The sequence below is a fragment of the Mobula hypostoma genome, chromosome 28 (assembly GCF_963921235.1).
Source record: "Mobula hypostoma chromosome 28, sMobHyp1.1, whole genome shotgun sequence".
NCBI classification, from domain to species: domain Eukaryota; kingdom Metazoa; phylum Chordata; class Chondrichthyes; order Myliobatiformes; family Myliobatidae; genus Mobula; species Mobula hypostoma.
Genome location: NC_086124.1, coordinates 13,165,406 through 13,186,382, shown reverse-complemented (window position 1 = coordinate 13,186,382; position 20,977 = coordinate 13,165,406). Strand labels below are relative to the sequence as shown.

At 43.3% G+C, this 20,977-nt stretch overlaps 1 protein-coding gene across 1 annotated transcript in view; it reads left to right on the top strand.

Annotated features, from left to right (window-relative positions):
* Positions 1–20,295, top strand: part of LOC134338857 (glutathione hydrolase 1 proenzyme-like) — a 70,156-nt gene extending 49,861 nt beyond the window's left edge. The window contains exons 11-13 of the mRNA XM_063035008.1: positions 2,786–2,898; positions 13,744–13,872; positions 16,827–20,295. Of these exons, the coding sequence (XP_062891078.1) occupies positions 2,786–2,898; positions 13,744–13,872; positions 16,827–16,991 (407 nt within the window). The 3' untranslated portion in view covers positions 16,992–20,295. The remainder of the gene's footprint in view (positions 1–2,785; positions 2,899–13,743; positions 13,873–16,826) is intronic.
* Positions 20,296–20,977: the final 682 nt, after the last annotated feature.

Genomic DNA, 20,977 nt, shown 5'->3' with positions numbered 1-20,977 from the left:
ATTTCTCCTCCTGGAATGATCTTGGTCTGTGCTATGGATTAAGTCGGCCTTCTGGGAATGGTCCAGAAAGCTTTAATGCCTCATGCCTGGAGATATTTACTCACTGCCCGTTATGCCACTGGCATTTATGGCAGCAGTGAAGGTCCTCCACCTCCAGCAGTGTTCAGGGCTTCCTTCATCGTGCCAGCAACTTCCTATCAGTTTTCATCACCGTCAGTCATGTGAGTCCTGGGTGAGGACTCGGAAATGTTATTGCACTGAGATGTGGAAAGATTCTTCATTGGTGTTTATATAACAGCTTTATTTTACAGTCAGGGTTGTTAGCCCTGAGCTGAACCCCCAAACCCGAAGGACTGGTGGACCACACTTTACCTGGCCTCTACCCCTTGACCTTTGGCATGGGTGACCCTACCAAAAGCCAAAGGACGAAGCCCTGAATCAGCCAACATGGCTGTCCGGGTCATTGAGGCACGCAAGCCTCCAAGTGCTATGACAAGTTTGAGGTCCCCTTGGAGGATTGTCTGGAGATAAAAGTGTAGTGAATGTCTCCAACAGGAGATGTAGTCCCCGAACCTTAAATATCAGTATAATCCATTACGTTATACATATTATTTATAGCCTTCAATAAGGTTCAAAGGTTCATTTATTATCAAAGTATGCAACTCTGAAGTTCTTCTTCTCCAGATAGCCACAGAGCCAAGAAAGAAAACAATGTCAGTATGGTCATCAACCCCCAAATCCCCCCTCCCCGCACAAAAAAAACGGAACAGGTACATTGACCCCAAACCCCGCTCCCCCTCCCACACACAATAAAACAAGAAATATCGGGCAAAAAAGACAAAACACAGAACACTATTAGACTGAAAAAAGTCTATGGTCCAAGTCTATATCCAAAATGCAGAAAAGGCCTCTCCCCTCTCCACAGCAGAGCGATCCCATCAGTGATCAAAAGGCAGTCTCCCCTCTCCAGTAGCAGAGCAATCCCCCAGCAATCAAAAGGCAGTCTCCCCTCTCCACAGCAGAGCGATCCCATCAGTGATCAAAAGGCAGTCTCCCCTCTCCAGTAGCAGAGCAATCCCCCAGCAATCAAAAGGCAGTCTCCCCTCTCCACAGCAGAGCGATCCCATCAGTGATCAAAAGGCAGTCTCCCCTCTCCACAGCAGAGCGAGCCCATCAGTGATCAAAAGGCAGTCTCCCCTCTCCACAGCAGAGCGATCCCATCAGTGATCAAAAGGCAGTCTCCCCTCTCCAGTAGCAGAGCAATCCCCCAGCAATCAAAAGGCAGTCTCCCCTCTCCAGTAGCAGAGCAATCCCCCAGCAATCAAAAGGCAGTCTCCCCTCTCCACAGCAGAGCGATCCCATCAGTGATCAAAAGGCAGTCTCCCCTCTCCACAGCAGAGCGATCCCATCAGTGATCAAAAGGCAGTCTCCCCTCTCCACAGCAGAGCGATCCCATCAGTGATCAAAAGGCAGTCTCCCCTCTCCAGTAGCAGAGCAATCCCCCAGCAATCAAAAGGCAGTCTCCCCTCTCCACAGCAGAGCGATCCCATCAGTGATCAAAAGGCAGTCTCCCCTCTCCACAGCAGAGCGATCCCATCAGTGATCAAAAGGCAGTCTCCCCTCTCCACAGCAGAGTGACCCCACCAGTGATCAAAAGGCAGTTTCCCCTCTCTGTAGCAGAGCGATCCCCCAGTGATCAAAAGGCAGTCTCCCCTCTCCAGTAGCAGAGCAATCCCCCAGCAATCAAAAGGCAGTCTCCCCTCTCCACAGCAGAGCGATCCCATCAGTGATCAAAAGGCAGTCTCCCCTCTCCACAGCAGAGCGATCCCATCAGTGATCAAAAGGCAGTCTCCCCTCTCCACAGCAGAGCGATCCCCCAGCAATCAAAAGGCAGTCTCCCCTCTCCACAGCAGAGTGATCCCATCAGTGATCAAAAGGCAGTCTCCCCTATCCATAGCAGAGTGACCCCACCAGTGATCAAAAGGCAGTTTCCCCTCTCTGTAGCAGAGCGATCCCCCAGTGATCAAAAGGCAGTCGCAGTCTTCCTTCTTCGTAGCAGAGCGATCCCACCAGTGATCAAAAGGCAGTTTCCCCTCTCCACAGCAGAGCGATCCCACCAGTGATCAAAAGGCGGTCTCCCTCTCTGTAGCAGAGCGATCCTACCAGTGATCAAAAGGCGGTCTCCCTCTCTGTAGCAGAGCGATCCTACCAGTGATCAAAAGGCGGTCTCCCTCTCCATAGCAGAGCGATCCCACCAGTGATCAAAAGGCAGTCGCAGTCTTCCTTCTCCTTAGCAGAGTGATCCCACCAGCGATCAAAAGGCATTTTTCCTTCTCCGTAGCAGAGCGATCCTATCAGCAGTCAAAAGACAGGTAGCCAGCGCTCATTTTCTGCATTCACCTCGTTCAATTGGCAAACCATGGAAGCTTTATTCGGCGAAATGGAGTCGAACATCGGCTTGTGACCCATCCCGGAGTCTTCTCACCACGAGGTTCCCATACGCTCCCTCTGCCTCCCGGAATCCTCTCGGAGACTGCAGAGCGCTGAAACACCCAAACTACCTCCAAACCGCAAAACACAAGCTCTAACTGTTCCAGGATCACATTCAAGATGAAAAACAAACATAAAAGACATAAAAGCAGCGAAATATATGGTTTCATGATCTACCCAGAGATGTCAACCGAAGGAGCACTGTGCGCAGGCAGCATCTTGATAATAATGAGACTAAATTAGCAATTAATTAGCAACTGATTGTAGTAACACCGATATCTCCGATTTCTACCAGGCAGAAGACCTTTCTCTGCTATGTCGCCCGCAATTATACTCAATGGAGATAAAACTGTGAAAATGGTTGTTGGAGCTTCAGGCAGCTCAAGGATAATCACAGCCACTGCTCTGGTATGTAATGAGGTCATGGGTGCTGAATAATCATCGGTAAAACATTACAGCTCAGTAAAAATTCCCTCCTGCCTCCATCAAAACCTTTCCTTCTTGCTATAATTTACAAGTTTATTTACTTATTTAAAGATACAGCACAATAACAGGCGCTTCTGACCCAATGACCTTGCACTGCCCAATTACACCCCTGTGACCAATGTATTTACTAACCCTTACATGAGCCTCCTAATGCTCATCATCATTATGTGCCATAGCATATGACATCATCATTATGTGCCATGTCATGTGATGCTGGCAATCATGGTCTTTCCAAGACCACGTTTGTTCTCGGAAAATTTTCTCCAGAAGCGGTTTGCCATTGTGTTCTTCTGGGCAGTAACTTCACAAGACGGGTGACCCCAGCCGTTATCGATGCTCTCCAGAGACTGTCCGCCTGGCGTCAGTGGTCACATAACCAGGACTTGTGATAATGCAGCAGCTGCTCATACGACCATTCACCATGGCTTCACGTGACCCTGACCGGGGGGGGGGGGGCTAAGCAGGAGCTACTCCTTGCCCAAGAGTGACTTGCAGGCTAGCAGAAGGAAGGCACATCTTACATCTCCTTTGGTAGAGTTGTACCTCCAACCCGCCACCTGGCGCCACCTAGTGTCCTTAAATGGCCAGATCACACTGCTTGTCTTGTCCTCTCTCATCAGAGTGAAGTTTTCCACAACAACCTATTCATTTTTGACTCATATTTTCTGATGGCATGGGAAGTCACTTTGGCCCATTACTTCCATGTATGTTTATAGAATAACCCTAATTCTTAACCCATCCTCCTCCCATGAAATTCATATTGATCAGAGAAGACTTGACAACTCCATGCAGACAAAAGAGGATTTGAGGAATGAACGCAGTTTGTGGAAGTTGTATTAGCGTGCCAATATGATATCCAGGAAGAAAAGGTGATTTACAATAAATGAAACATGTGCTTCTATTGTATAAAGAGTTCCTTGTTCAACTGAAAGGCACTGTGAGCCCAACACCATAAACCATCAACCCTTTCATATGACCCTGTGATCCTCACTGTCATCCACTGCAAAGTGTCCTCTCCCACTCTGGATCTCACTGCTCGTCACACCTTCACTTATCACCCGCCCACCATCACCAATCAATTATTGGTCCACGGTTGTGCCTGTGCCTACCTTTCACTGGGCCATTGTTACGTTTGTTCTCCGCCACAAGGCTGCGATGGTGCAGCTAGTATGAAGTGAGAAGGCAACCCAGGAATTGAAAGGTTCGTTTAGTATTAAAGTATACAACTCTGAAATTTTTCTTCCCCAGATAGCCATGAAACCAAGAAAGAAAAGACTGGCAGTATGACAATCGACCCCCCCCCCAATCCTTCCTCCCCGCACAAAAAAAAACAAAACTGGAGCAGGCACATTGACGCCCAAATCCCCCTCCCCTGCACACAAAAAAAAACAAGGAAGATCAGGCGAAAAGCACAGAATACAAAAAAACATAAGACTGAAAAAAAAAGTTCTCATCCATTCATTTCTGACCATTACGAAAGTCACTGCCTCCTAAACTAGTTTCTCTCAATGTGTAGCGGCAAAACCCAACCGAAACAATTGCCGCTGGCCTGTGACCCTGCAGAGTTGTTATACTTGCACGATGTGACCCCCAGTTTCAACGATCACTCCAGAAGTTGAATCCTTTATGCGATCCTTTATTAGCAATTACTGAGCATTCAACCTTGAAGCGATGTATGCGTAAGTTTCATAAGCTAATCATTAGTCAGCGATACTGAGCGTTATCTCAGCGGTCAGCAAAAGATATGACCTCCACCGGCCCCAAGCTACAAACTACCACAAAATAAGCAAGAATACAAAACTTATTCCCTTCATTTCTACCACGCCCTGACTCATGTGACTAGTTACCATAATAAATGCCCAACACAGAAAATACAAAGCAGATAGAGAGCAGATTCATGGCTCCTACACTATCCATCTTGTATCTTCATACTCATTAACATCTTATCGACTTTTTTAAGCTCTCATAAGCAAGGGTTCCCAACCTTTTTAAACCATGGAGCCTTACCATTAATCGAGGTGTCCATGGACCCCAGAACGGGAATCTGTGATTCCATCTTCTGGTATCATGGTGCCCCACTTAATTCTTCTAATTCCTGCTGTGATATTTGCATATATTGTGTAACTCACGTTCTTTTGGATGCTTTTGGCTCTGTTTTATGTCACACTCTTTTTTTTATTTATTCGTGTACGGGATGTGGGCATCGCCAGCTAAGCCAGCATTTATTGACCATCCCTAGCTGCCCTCAAGAAGGTGGTGATGAGCTGCCTTCTTGAACCGCTGCAGTCCCTGAGGTGTGGGTTCACCCACGGTGATGTTAGGATATCAGCTTCTGCCTCAGTCTTCTGTAATAGTAGCATGGCAAAGGTAACCTTTGCTTGCAAAACAATGATTAATCTATAAGGGTGTGTGCCAAATCTGACAGAAGGTTACTGAAGTGGTTGGGTGGTGCTTTAAAATTCTTACTCATTGTGAAAACAACTAAAAGATTTCTCTTTGAGATGATGCAGTAGTCTGTCATGCATTGAGAGCGGGATTTCGAAGTCTCTTGCCTTTGAGGCAGTGGGTGAATTCTGCTGACTGTGGTTGGCACTATTGTTGAAGGGAGCTGTTGGGAGTTCAGTCCCTCGACCTGATCCTCGGTAGGCATACTGCAAGTCCGGAGCTGGCGGACAGATGTGAAGGCTGAACATGTCACAAAGCCTCCCATGGGGTCCAAACAAGGGAGAATCTGCAGACGCTGGAAATCCTAGCAGCACAGACAAAATGCCGGGGGAACTCAGCAGGCCAGGCAGCATCTAAGGAAAAAAGTACAGTTGACATTTCGTGCTGAGAGCCTTCGACAAGACTGGAGAAGAAGAAAATGAGGAGTAGAGTCCAAAGGTGGGTTTAGTCTTCCTAGCTGCATTGTAGGTATTTGCTACTTGGATCTTACATCGGGTGTTGTACTAGGACACAAAACTCAGATTGCAACAGGAAGTGTTAAATACATTTTGATCAATTGCTTGACACTTTACGAAAAGTTTAATAACAGTAAGCTACAGTAGATAATTCTTAATGCCGCTGAATGTCCAAAGATGTTTTTAAAATGATTAAATTAGCTAAGAGCTTTGAAAACTTTCTTACCCATGTGATAGTCTCCATGGTTGCACTTCAGGGCAGTGTTTCTGCTCTACACTCCTGACCCTGTAGCTGTTTGCGTCCAATTACTGCCTCCGATGCTGAGGATCAGGTTAGACTACAGAGGCTGGGGCTATTCTATCACAGTCTGTAGTTCTTATACACATTGTGAAGACATGTTTCAAATTAAGACGACTGTAAAAGCTGTTATTATAATCTACAATTGTTCAAGCTCAAGCTATTCATGGCTAGAGTTCTTTTAATTAAGAAAACCTTCCAATCCAGTTTACCTCGGAAAAAAGGGAGCCTGCGGAAGAAGAAAGAGGAAATGAGGATTGTTTTTTAAATACCAGGTTGCATTGTGTGAAAAAGCAGAGGATTCAGTGGGAACTACTGAAAATGAATTAGGTGTATTTGAAAAAGAAAGCTGTAAGGAAAGAATTGGGATGTGACTAACACTTGTACAATAATTGTTGTTCCTCTCTGTGCCTTGTGGCGGATCAGGTGGCAACCTTGCCATATCTTTAGCGTTCTTGTCTGAGTTGCTAGATCGATGTGTGGAGGGAAAGCGTGCAAGGAGCCGGCCAGATTTGAACCCAGGACCACTTGCCTCCAAGTCCGGTGTGGATACTACTGCACAACCGGCCGGCTTTTTACAATAACTGTAGGAATACAATGGTCTACTGCTGTGCCATGAAGTTTTGTGATCTGATGCTAACTTAGTGGACAGATTCAGCTGGGAACATTTAATGACTTAATAATAATAGGCATCCGTTAGTCTCATGAGACCATGGATTTGCACCTTGGAAGGTTTCCAGGGCACAGGCCTGGGCAAGGTTGTATAGAAGACCAGCAGTTGCCCATGCTGCAAGTTTCCCCTCTCCACGCCACCAACGTTGTCCAAGAGAAGGGCATTAGGACCCATACAGCTTGGCACCGGTGTCGTCGCAGAGCAATGTGTGGTTAAGTGCCTTGCTTAAGGACACAACACGCTGCCTCAGCTGAGGCTCGAACTAGCGACCTTCAAATCACTAGACAAACACCTTAACCACTTGGCCACGTGCCAACACAATGACTTAGTAAAAGTTGGAAGAATTGCTACTGTCTTCACTAATGGGTAACAGGGTGGGAATACATCTTTACCAAAGGAAATGTGAGGTGCTTCTTCCTTCCACTAGCCAGCAGGTCACCCTTGGGCAAGGTGTAGCACATGCTTAGCCCCCTGATCAGGGTCACGTGAAGCCATGGGAGCAGGAGGTGGATGGACATACGAGCAGCCAGTGCATATCACAAGTCCTGGTTATGTGACCACTGACACCAGGCAGACAATCTCTGAAGAGTATTGATAATGGCTGGGATCACCTGTCTTGTCAAGACACTGCCCAGAAGAAGGCAACAGCAAACCACTTCTGTAGAAAAATTTGCCAAGAACAATCAGTCAGGGAAAGACCATGATCCTCTATTCCATACAACACAGCATATAACGAATGAATGAATGGTGGACTCACACATTTAATGGGTACTATTTTGAAAAGTGTTTTTGATAGCAACTGGTTATCTGTGGGGAGAGGGAGGAGAAAGCAGTTAAGTTTTTCATAAAAAGAGGAATTTTTATCCAATTGAGTTGGATTGTGGTCGGGCATGGCAGGGAGAGTTTTCTTCCTTCTCCCATCTGCATGACATGTGGGATATTCGAGAGACTTTGAACTTTTTACTGTGCCCATGGTCCGTTCTTCATCAAGTTATGATATTGCTGCCTTGTTGAAACTATATGTTATAATTATGTGGTTTTGTTAGTTTTTCAGTCTTGGTCTGTCCTGTGTTTCTGTGATATCACACCGGAGGAACATTGTATCATTTCTTAATGTATGCATTACTAAATGACAATAAAAGAGGACTGCATGTCCTCATAATCTAATCTAATCCTATCTAATCAATTGGAAAAATCAATAGTTCAATGGTGCCATTTAAATTCAGATGTATACAATACACAACCTGAAATTCTTGTTCTCTTCATACATCCACAAAACCGAAGAAAAACCCCAAAGAATGAATGACAAGAAAATATTATGATGCCAAAGCCTCCCCCTCCTCATCCCACACTCAAGTAGTAGCAAAGCAACAACCCTCTACCTTCCCCCCACTTAATCCAGCTGAAAACATCAGCCTCCCCATCACCCACCATGCAAGCAATAGCAAAGCCCCCAGAGAGTCCATCAAAAACCACTGCTCACCCAACATCTCAACATGCCACAGGCTTTCTCTCTCGCTAACGAGGGAGAGAGAGGTCACTATTGACTTTGGGACAAAATTGATGGAGATTAACCCCAGAATATATAACTGGCCAGCTAGTACACGCTTCATTATCTATTCATATTTTGGATTTTTAGACCTGAATTTATTGTCTATCCTTAATGGATTTTGAAAGAAAGTGGTGGTGGTGCTACCACCTTGAACCACACCAGTCCTTCAGTGAAATGCATTCACATTGGGGAAGAGGTTTCAAGATTTAGATGCAGAAACAATAAAGGCCAGGTGATGTTTTTTCAAGTCATAATGGGGCAGAACCTGCAGTGGTTATCCCAAGGCAATGCTACCATGTGCTTGGTGTCAGATGCTGCAGCTTCAGGAGATGGAGCTTGGGTGAGTAACTGCAATGCACTTTGTAGATGAGTCATTCTGGAGCCATGGTATGTATGCCAGTGGTGGCTGGTTTAAGGTGGTGGTTAGGAGAGGAAGGTAGTTGTTGAGGAAGCAGAGAGGCTACAGAAGGTCAGATGCTACACATGGTGTGAGCAGAATTATCTGCAGCTTAATGTGAAAAAGACTAAGGAGCTGGTGGTGGACCTGAGGAGGGCTAAGGCACCGGTAACCCCTGTTTCCATCCAGGGGGTCAGTGTGGACATGGTGGAGGATTACAAATACCTGGGGATACGAATTGACAATAAACTGGACTGGTCAAAGAACACTGAGGCTGTCTACAAGAAGGGTCAGAGCCGTCTCTAATTCCTGAGGAAACTGAGGTCCTTTAACATCTGTTGGACAATGTTGAGGATGTTCTATGAGCCTGTGGTGGCCAGTGCTATCATGTTTGCTGTTGTGTACTGGGGCAGCAGGCTGAGGGTAGCAGACACCAACAGAATCAACAAACTCATTCATAAGGCCAGTGATGTTGTGGGGATGGAACTGGATTCTCTGACGGTGGTGTCTGAAAAGAGGATGCTGTCCAAGTTGCATGCCATCTTGGACAATGTCTCCCATCCACTACATAATGTACTGGTTGGGCACAGGAGTACATTCAGCCAGAGACTCATTCCACCGAGATGCAACACAGAGCGTCATAGGAAGTCATTCCTGCTTGTGGCCATCAAACTTTACAATTCTCCCCTTGGAGGGTCAGATACCCTGAGCCAATAGGCTGGACCTGGACTTATTTCCTGGCATAATTTACATATTATTTAATTATTTATGGTTTTATATTGCTATATTTATACTCTGTTCTTGGTTGGTGCAACTGTAACGAAAACCAAATTTCCCTCTGGATCAATAAAGTATGACTATGACTATGACTATGACTATTAGGAGAAAGGCAAAGAAGTGGCAAATGGAATACAGTGTCAGGAAGTGTATGGTCATACACTTTGGTAGAAAATAAATAGAAGCGTAGTCTATTTTCTAAATGGAACGAAAATTCAAAAATCTGAGGTGCAAAGGGGCCTCATGCAGGATTCCCTAAAGTTTAATTTTCATGCTGATTCAGTGGTGAGGAAGACAAAAACAATGTCAGCATTCATTCTGAGAGGACTAGAACATAAAAGCAGGGATGTAATATTGATGATTTTTAAGGCATTGGTGAGGTCTCACTTGTACCTTATCTAAGGCAAAACTATGAGCAGTTTTGGCCCCCTTATCTAAGAAAGGACGTGCTGACATTCGAGGGTTCAGAGGAGCTTCACAAGAATGACTCCAGGAATGCAAGGGTGATGATATGAGGACCAATTGATGGCTCTGGGCCTGTACTCACTGCAATTCAGAAGAAATTTTGGGGAGTGGGAGGAGACCTCATTGAAACCTTTTGGCCTTGAACAGAGTAGAAGTGGAGAGGACGTTTCCTATGGTGGGGGAGTCTAAGACCAGAGGACACAGCCTCAGAGATGAAGAGGAATTTCTTTACCCTTAGGATGGTGAATCTATGGAATTCATTGCCACAGGCAGCTGTGGAGATTGTCATCGGGTATACTTAAGGCAGAGGTTGATAGATCTTGAAGGGATATGGGAAGAAGGGTTATGTTGGCGCGTGGCCAAGTGGTTAAGGTGTTCGTCTAGTGATTTGAAGGTCACTAGTTCGAGCCTTGGCTGAGGCAGCGTGTGTGTCCTTGAACAAGGCACTTAACCACACATTGCTCTGCAATGACACCAGTGCCAAGCTGTATGGGTCCTAATGCCCTTCCCTTGGACAACGTCAGTGGAGAGGGGAGACTTGCAGCATGGGCAACTGTTGGTCTTCCATACAACTTTGCCCAGGCCTGTGCCCTGGAAACTTTCCTGGGCGCAAATCGATGGAGTCACGAGACTAACGGATGCCTATTATGGGGAGAGGGCAGGAGACTGGTGCTAAGAGGGAAATGGATCAGCCACGACGAAATGGACGGATCAGACTCGATGGGCCAAGTGGCCTAATTGGACACCTATATCTTATGGTCTTGTGGCTATGAATCCGTTCAAGCAGATTACGTTATCCCGAGTGGTGCTGTGCTCTTGAGTAGTTACAACTGCACTCATCTGGGCAAGTAAAGAGAAAAGCATTCTGTTCCAAAGTAGAGCATTGCCAATGGTGGAAAGATTTTGAAAGGAAATCAGCCTTGGATAACCAGCCCATGACCTGTTCAAGTGACCACTATTCATGTGAGTGAGCACTACTGTGACTATAGATTTAGTCAAGTCAAGTCAAGGTTATTGTCATCTAACTATATACATGTATACCGCCAAATGAAACAATGTTTCTCCAGACCAAGTTGTAAAGTACAGTAGTACACATAACACACATATAACTTAGGAAAGTAAGGATAAAATCTACAGATGAATTACGTATAAATTACTAAATTAAGGTGCATAAATTAAATATTGTAGGGTACAGAACAGATTATCTGGAGGCACTTTGAATGTGATGCGGCAGGAAGTTCAGAAGTCTAATAGCCCGAGGGAAGAAACTGTTTTCCCACCCTGACTATTCTTGTCTTTGTGCATCGTAGAAAGTCAAAGAAGATGCTGGATGGATGGGTGGGATCCTTGATAAAACTAAGGGCCCTGTGTATGCAGCACTCCTGTTAAATGTCCCTGATGGATGGTAGGCAAACCCCTATAATCCTCTCAGCAGCCTATTCTCAGACCTTTGTGGGGACTTCTGGTCCAATGTTTGGGTACTCCCATACCAGATGGATATTATAAAATCCTGGTTTATTTCATTATTTAAAATTAATCCAGGATTAAATTTAAATCATGCCTGCTGAGGTATGATTTAAACTCATGCCTCCAGTTTGTTAGTACAGGCCTCAAGATTACTAATTTGGCTGCACTGACCCCAGTGATGTCATGCTACATTGTTAAAGATGAGTACACTGTGTGTTACAAGTGTCACCCATTGTAATAATGATCAGGGAGGCACCGAGAGAATCTATAATTACTGACAAGTACCTTTATTGTCTTAATAGAAGAACAAGTGAACTTACACAACCAAATACTACATGCACACCTACTAAGTTTTTCTGACCTTCCATGAACAGTTGAGTAGTAGAAAATATAATATCAGTTAAAAAGAGATTTCTACTTCTGACCACATGTTCTTCGTTGTCCCGCTTTGAATCTTCATGTTCATGGGGCACCTCACGTCCACAATAGTTGGTCTCTGGAGAGTTATTGCTATTTTTTATATGAAAACCTCTGCTTTTGTATCCATTCCTTATCATTTAGAATGTTTCCTTTCAGTGTTATTGGCTTTGGTCTTTTGACTGACCTTTAGATCATGAAGACACGCAGTCCTCTATTATTGCCATTTAGTAATGCATGCATTAAGAAATGATATAATATTCCTCCGGTGTGATATCACAAAAACACAGGACAGACCAAGACTGAAAAACTAACAAAAACCACATAACTATAACATATAGTTACAACAGTGCAACAATACCATAACTTGATGAAGAACAGGCCATGGTCACAGTAAAAAAGTTCAAAGTCTCTCGAAAGTCCCACATCTCACGCAGACGGGAGAAGGAAGAAAACTCTCCCTGCCATGCCCGACCACAGTCCGACTCTGAGTCGTCCGAAAACTTCGAGCCTCCGACCAGCCCTCCGACACCGTGTACTGAGCACCATCTCTATCCGAACGTTTCGACCTCAGCCTCAGTCGCCAGCAGCAGGCAAAGCCGGGGATTTTGGGGCCTTCCCTCCGGAAGATTCTCGATCGCACAGTAACAACAGCAGCGAACCAGGCCTTTCAGAAATTTCTCCAGATGTTCCTCTGCTTCTCACGTCTGTCTTCATCAAATCAGAATTGTCCACGGCCCCTATTTAACAGAAACGATATCATTTCACCGGAGAGCTGCGCGCGCTGTGGCGCGCTGCCATCTCCCCCTCCCGCTGATTTCACCTTCATATTGGTCCTAATCCACAAGTGACAACTGGTAATTCATGGCACCTAGTCGTTGGTTCTCAATCAACGACCAGTTCGAATCACTCAGGCCAGACACAGACCCCAACATTCACAAACCTTCATGTTATATCCAACCAAAGAACGCCTCACAAATAACCTCTTATTTGGAAATGATCCCTCGTCCAACAGATCACCTGTGTCTACTTTAAAACACTGAAAGCCAAGCAACTTCAGCTCACAAAATGAAGAACATAGAACAGTTCCACAAAATGGCAGCCTCCATCTCCAAGCGCATGACAAGAGCAAAGACAATTGTTCCGTCTATTTCCACTGTACTTGACCCATTTGTGTTTGATGTTTTCTTCCAGATATTAATTTTGCCATGGCCGATATGTGGTTCTAATCATAGTGACAGTACCCCTGGGTCTCTACTCGCTGGAATGCAGAAGGATGAGGGGGGACCTTATTGAAACCTTTCGAATGTTGAAAGGCCGGGACAGAGTAGTTGTGTGAAGCATGTTTCCCATGGCGGGGAAGTCTATGACAAGAGAGCACAGCCTCAGGATAGAGGGGCATCCATTTAAAACAGAGATGTGGAGACATTTTTTTAAACAGAAGGTGGTGAATTTATGGAATTTATTACCACAGGCAGCTGTGAAGGTCAGGTCATTGGATGTATTTGAGGTAGAACTTGATAGGTTCTTGACTGGAAATGGTATCAAAGGTTACCGGGAGAAGGCTGGGGAGTAGGGCTGAGGAGGAGAAAGTAGGATCAGCCATGATTGAGTGGTGGAGCAGACTCGATGGGCCAAATGGCCTAATTCTGTTCCTATGTCTTATGGTCTTAACAAAGTTTTGAAGAGAAAACAGAAGGGTTGGTATTCTGGAATGATAAGATGTTGGAGTCATGAGACAGAAGAAGGACATTTATCTACATTGTCCTTTGAAGCAGGGCTCATTCTTAACAAATGAACACTTTTCTTTTGTTTCTTTAGGCCATAATAAATGCACTTTGGTTTGGTGATGACGCTTGTGAGGCTGTGAACAGACCGAGACTCCATCACCAACTACTGCCAAACATTGTTCAATTTGAGTCTGAGGAACTAGAACAGAACATAGAAGAGGTCAGTAAAGTGATTTAAAATACAACATTTTGAGCCATTAAGCTGTACCAAACATTCGTCATCAGTGATTCTACTTTTATTTCAAATGGTTTAAGTCTAAATAAAATAGTTTTTGATAGTCACGTGACAGTGTAGGAGTGTAGTTGGTGTGTCCCCATTAAAAATAAGGCATCCATTAGTCTTGCGAGACCACGGATCTGCGCCTGGAAAGTCTTCACTCTCCGGGGCACAGGCCTGGGCAAGGTTGTATGGAAGACCAGCAGCTGCCCATGCTGCAAGTCTCCCCTCTCCACGACACCAATGTTGTCCAAGGGAAGGGCATTAGGGCCAATACAGCTTGGCACCGGTGTTGTCGCAGAGCAATGTGTGGTTAAGTGCCTTGCTCAAGGACACAACACACTGCCTCAGCTGAGACTCGAACTCACGACCTTCAGGTTGCTAGTTGAATGCCTTAACCACTTGGCCACTGCCCACTAGTGTCCCCATTAGTGACTACTAAATGTGCCATCCTGTGGAAGATGATTCACCCAATGCGTACTCCATCTTATTGCCCCATAAACTTCGATTTCTGAAAATTACAGATGCTCTATACTGTATTCTATAAATGTCCTTGGCACAGAATCATCATCAAATGCCTGTAACGCCACTAGCACTTGGGGCAGCAATGAAGGTCCTCCATCTCTGTCTGTCCTTGGCCATCTTCTCTATTGTACTCCCAGTGCGGTTCAGGGCTTCCTTCATCGTGTCAGTAGCTTGCTCTCGGTTTTCACTGCTGTTAGTCATGCAAATCCGTCACACACAGAAATAGGATTCTCCATTGCTGTTTCCGTAACATCTTTTTTTTCGACCAGTCAGGGTTATCAGCCCTGAGCTGAACCCCCAAACCTGGAGGGCCGGTGGACCACTCTTAGTCTGGCCTCTACCCTTTGACCTGTTTAGCATGGGTGACCCTACCAAGAGTCAAAGCTCAAGGCCCTGACTCCAGCCAACATAGCTCTCTGGGTTATTGAGTCATGCAAGCCTCCAAACCCTACGACAAGGTTGTGGTCCTCTTGGAAATTAGTTGTTTTTTTTTGTTTTTTTATTAATTTCTTTATGAGTTTCTACAATACAACAAAAGAAAAACCCACCTGCAAAAAAGAGATTTATACAGTGCAAAACAAACATGACTAATATACAATTCATAACAATAAAGAAAAAGCACCCAAAATGAACTCATATAAAGTTAGTATCCTCCCCACCCTCCCACTACGCAACTCCAAGCCAACCATTTCAATGTAAAGAAAAGTTAAACAGAGCTTTTGTCACCATAGAGCTGTAAATATAAAAAAAGTATATAGCCTACTACCTAAAGTATAATATATTTCACATGAAAAAACCGTAAAACTTAATCAGAAAAAAAGCTGAAAGTAAGGGAATAAAATACAAAAAAAAGGAAGATAAACCTTTAATCTAAAGAGGAATTATGAAAATATTCAAGAAAAGGTCCCCACACCTTATGGAACTTAATGTCTGAATTAAGAAGTGAATAATGAATCTTTTTAAGGACTAAACAGGACATAATGTCTCTAAGCCATTGAGCATGAGAGGGTGGGGCAACATCTCTCCACCTAAGAAGAACTAAACCTCTAGCCAAAAGAGAGGCAAAAGATAATGTTCAGCGTTTAGTCATACTCAAATGCATGTCAACTTCACCCGAGGTGCCAAAAAGGGCAATCAAAGGGTTAGGTTCTAAGTGGCAATTAAGAATATGGGATAAAGTTAAAAAGACTTCTCTCCAAAATTTCTCCAAACTAGGACAAGCCCAATGCATATGGATAAGAGAAGCCTCGCCCACTATACACTTGTCCCAAAAGGGTCTGATATCAGGATAGAACCACGATAATTTAGTTTTAGACATATGATCCTTATGTTTAACCTTGAACTGCAAAAGACAGTGGCGAGTGCATAAAGAGGTTGAGTTAACTGAATTAAGAATTGAATTTCAAACCTCGTCGAACAGAGAAATATTTAAATCTATCTCCCAGGCAGTTCTAATTTTATCAAAGGGGGCACACCTCAAGGTCGCTAATTTATCACGAATAGTAGATATTAAACCTTTACCCAATGGATTTATACAAAGAAACAAGTCCAGAACATTTTTTTCCAGCATCTCAGGAAAGTTTGGTATTAAAGGGTTGATAAAATGTCTAATTTGAAGATATCTAAAAAAATGAGGTAGGTTAAACTTTGCAGACAGTTGTTCAAAAGTTGCAAAGCGATTATCTATGAAAAGATCTTCAAAGCGCCTAATGCCCTTTCTGTACCAGACATGAAATGTTAAGTCTTGCATAGAAGGTTGGAAAAGATGGTTATGTAAAATAGGACTAGGGAGAGAGAAACTCTGAAGACCATAATACTTTCTGACCTGAGCCCATATTCTCAGAGTACGTCTAATGAGGAGATTAACAATTAGTTTAGGCAAATGACGGGGAAGTGCAGATCCAAGAAATGTGGAAATGGAGAAATTCTTATTAGAGTTGAACTCCATTGCCACCCATTTTTGGCACTCAGACTGGTTATAAAAGAAAGACCAAAAAGTAATACAACATATATTGGCTGCCCAGTAATATAAGCAAAAATTAGGCAAGGCCATGCCACCTTCCCTTACAGATTTTTGAAGGTGAACGAAATTTGTACAAAATACAAATGATCTATTAGCATGGTTACTTTAAATGGATTCAAAATGATGTGCTAAATGGTGAAATTGCTTAGTTCATCTTACTTTAGTTTTAACCATTTTCTTGCTTTAAATTATCCCTGTTTCTGTATCCCTTCTATTTTTCATCGAGTGTCCAAGGTTTCATGAACCAGTCCCTACTTTCTCACAGCTATAAAAATTATTCCTGGTCAAGTGAATCATTTCCGGTTGCAAATCACTTTCCACTTTCTGATTTTGATCCCCCCCCCCCCAGCTCCGTTGGTTTCGAGAGGAAATGGAGAATGCATTAAAGAAGAAAATGCACCTCACTGGTTTTGCCGACATGCCTTCAGTGGTGCAGGCTATTGTAAGAGAAGGGCGCGTTTGGCATGCCGTTTCAGATACCGTGCGTAAAGATGGTTGTCCTGCGGGATATTGAAGTGCTCAGAGGCCTTTTCAACTTCTGCACCTCATTGTGTGAATTATCGTAGAATATTTTGGTGGATATGAATAGGATATTTATCTGTGAATTATTACCACTGTGTGGCTCACTGAAGACCTTAACATTGTGAAACGAACCAAACCAAACCATTTTGTTGAAAGCTAGAAAGACCCATGTTGTGATGCACCCAGAGGGCTGTAAATCACAGGACTACAAAGCCAGGGGGTAATTAGTCTCAACAAAGATTTTCAGCCATTCGGAGTCCAGTGTGCTCCATTCAAGCTTTTCCAAACCAATCATTTACAATGATGCTCTCAAATGTTCAGACGTCCTCCCTGCTCCAATGGGAGCAAGAAGTTGGGAAGTGAACTATAAACTGCCTTTAACGAAGACCATGCTAGCATGATTCAGGGAATTCACCATTGCACAGTGTGAACATATCATATTTAGATGATATTTAGGGCTCAGGTTAAAGCTTATCAGGAAGCTGTGTGAAAATTTAAATGGTGTCAGTGAATGAGCTGAATTCTCTTAATATTTCTTCTTGAATATCTATGAGGGTAACAATGAAGGTTTCATTGGTCTTACAATAAGGGTTCCATTGAGGCTTCCATAGGTCCATTGAGGGTTACAGTGAGGGTAACAACGATGGTCCCATTGAGGGTAACGATGGGGTTCCACTGATCCTTCAGTTGGTCCAATGAGGGTTTCATTGGTCTTACAATGAGGGTTAAAAAGAGGGTTCCATTGGCCCATTGAGAGTTACAATTAGGGTTCGATTGGTCCTTCCATTGAGGGTTCCATTAGTCCTTCCATTGGTACATTGTGGGTTATAATGAGGATTCCAATGGCCCTTCCATTGGTCTATTGAGGGTTACAATGAGGGTTCCATTAGTCCTTTAACAGAGACCATGCTAATGTAGGTTTTCACAAATAAAATGGCACGAGACATTTTAAGTTTAGGAAAGAACCGTAACAATGCATGTCTTGAACTCCAAAACCTGAACACAAAGAGCACAAAAAGTCCTTCATGTAATTCCCTCATCACATCAGACCAGCCTCTAAAGTGAACCCCCAACCCCATGTCAGTGGTTGTGAAGTCTGTACATTTCCACCAATTACATTATCCAACACAAAATACAAAGTGCTGAATATATCATATTTAGATGAGATTATTTAGGGCTCAGGAAACCATGTGGAATTTAAGTACAAATATTAATGTATGACCTGAATTCACCTAATATTTCTCCTTGAATATCTATGACTACTTTCAATGAGGGGTCCATTGGTCTCCCATCAGAGTTAGCGAAAGTAACAAGTTGAACCCTCAAAGAGTTTCTAGACTTTTAATGCCTAGGTCCATTTCTTCACCACAGGACAAAGTAATGAACGTCACCAGTCTTTACATGGCCAGAACATTCCATTCTTTAGTTCCCTGAATCATTTAATTGATGCTCCTTATTGTCAAATGATCAGATTAATGAAGCTGCTATTTTTGATTCCAAAGGCACAGTTTTGTAATAATGAGCATAAACATCTGATCACAAGAACAATATTGTCAATTAAGATGGGCTGCCTTCATGAATAAGCATTACAGCAAAGTTTACCTGGACCTTTCTAAGATTGCACATAAGTTATTCCTCTCTCTGCTAACACACAGAAGCAGAGATCAGTCAAGAGTGGCAGAATGCAACACCAGATAAGTACAACAGAAATTTCAGATCCATTTGTATTCTTGCTGTTGAGCAGAAACTAATTCACTGAACTTCTCAAAGAATTTCAGAAGCTTTGACATTCGGGTCCATTTTAGCTCTAGTGTAAAGAACTGAAAGACCAGGCAGCAATGAGAGGGTTAATATTGCCCTTCAGCTTAGCCACTCTTACGGTGTACCTGTCAGTATGAATATTAACCTTTCTCCTTTGAACAGTTGCCGGAGAACTGTCATAAGGTAGCAGTTGTCCATCATGTCCGACGATGACAGGAAACCTGTGCGGGAGAGTTTTTAAAGTGGAAAAGCCGCTGCACTGGGGCAGTTCCACTCTCTCGAACTCAGACGTCCAAGTCCAGTAGTACAAACATGTGTCACAAACTGGGGTCTTCCTTGGCTGCAGTGGATGACCACATACCTCATCATGCCCTTCACTCTCCACTGAATGTTGTGGTACCACCTTCCTGGCCATTGGATCTCACTGTAGATCTCATCTGCCCAGCTGACTTTGGATGCTAGGACAGGTACGCCCCTATCTCACCAGGATATGAGGCCACCATCTACCCTCACCTGGTTTAGCCCTCCTGTCGGTCTGCCAGGGTGTGGGCACTGCTGTATGCAAACAGCTACTTGTCCTTTCTTAGATATGAAAAGAAAAGCATCCAATGACATCATTGGGCCTGATTTCAACTGAAGCATGGAAACAATTGAGAAATGTGTTTGTCATTGTCACATGTACCAGGTAAAATGGAAAACTTGGTTTTATCTGCCATGCGTACAGATCATCTTATCACATCAGTGTTTTGAGATAGCATAAGGGAAAATAGTGCTGAAAATGTCCAAAATAGAAGGTCCAATACGATACATGACTTTTAGGTGTATTGTGTGACAGAGAAAGCAAGAGAAGAGAACCTTAAGCCTTCCCAAAATGGTTCTTCAGATCCTCCCAAACAACGTATTGCCTCCTGATGTCCTATTCTCACTTCAGTTAGGAGACAGAGAAACCAAATGAAATGCAGAAGTTAGTCTTCTGGCTTTCAAAGATGGAAATAACATGATATTTGCCAATTGCTCTTGACTTGCACTCCATAACATCACCTTTTAAAATTCTTCTTTTGGCTCCATAATAACTTTTTGCTGAACAGACAAATGTTTACCAAACAACATGATGAAATAACCAAGACCATATGACAAATCCCTTGGCATGTAATTTTCCTGCCACTAAACAAGAAAAGTGCTTTTTCCATCAACAATGTGCATGCTCAGATTTGGTTGAATCAAATGTTCTGTTATTCTGTGCTCAGATTTCTGCTTGACTGCAGTAGGTGTTGTCTAATTGCAAAACACAACATTAAATTGCACAGATTGATATGTGTTGTAATTGTGGCACAATGTACTTTAGGAAGGTGGATAATGTCTCTTTGTCTACACATTAATTTATGTGTACTTAGCGAACTATTTAATCAATTTAGAATTAACTATTTTACTTATTCTTAATCCCACGTTCTTTTTTTTGTGAAAAAATATAGTTTCTAACATAGTGGAAACTAAAGGTATTTACAATTTAAAGAATTTCGAATAAAAAGTCAAAATATTAGAAATGCACAGCAAGTTGTTCAAGTTAATAATTTCTGACCTTTAAAGAAATCAACTTTTGACATCTTTCTCATTGTCTCTTTTAATTTTAAATTCTGGATCTTTAACATTTTTCCCAAATATTTCCTTCTTGCGCAGTTTACTAAATGGAGAGAAAATTCAAAAGTCTGAGGTGCAAAGCGTCTTGGGAGTCCTCGTGCAGGATTTCCTGAAGGTTAATTTACAAGTTGACTTGGTGGTAAGGAAGGGAAGCCAAATGCAATGTTAGTATTCATTTCGAGAAGACTAGAATATAAAAGCAAGGATGTAATGCTCAGATTTTATAAGGCACTGGTGAAGTTTCACTTGGAGTATTGCGATCAGTTTATCTAAGAAAAGATATGTTGACTTTAGGGAAGGTTGAAAGGAGATTCACAAAAATGATTCTGGGATCGAAAGGCTTGTCATATCAGGAGTGTTTGGTGGCTCTGGGCCTGCATTCACTAGAATTCAGAAGAATGAGAGGTGACCTCATTAAAACCTGTCAAATGTTGAAAGGCCTTTTTAAGTGGATGTGGAGAGGGTATTTCCTGTGGTGGGAGAGTCTAGGACCAGAGGACACAGCCTCAGAATAGAGGGACATCCTTTTAGAATAGAGATGAGTGTTATATACTCCTAGGGTTCATTTTTTTCCTGTGG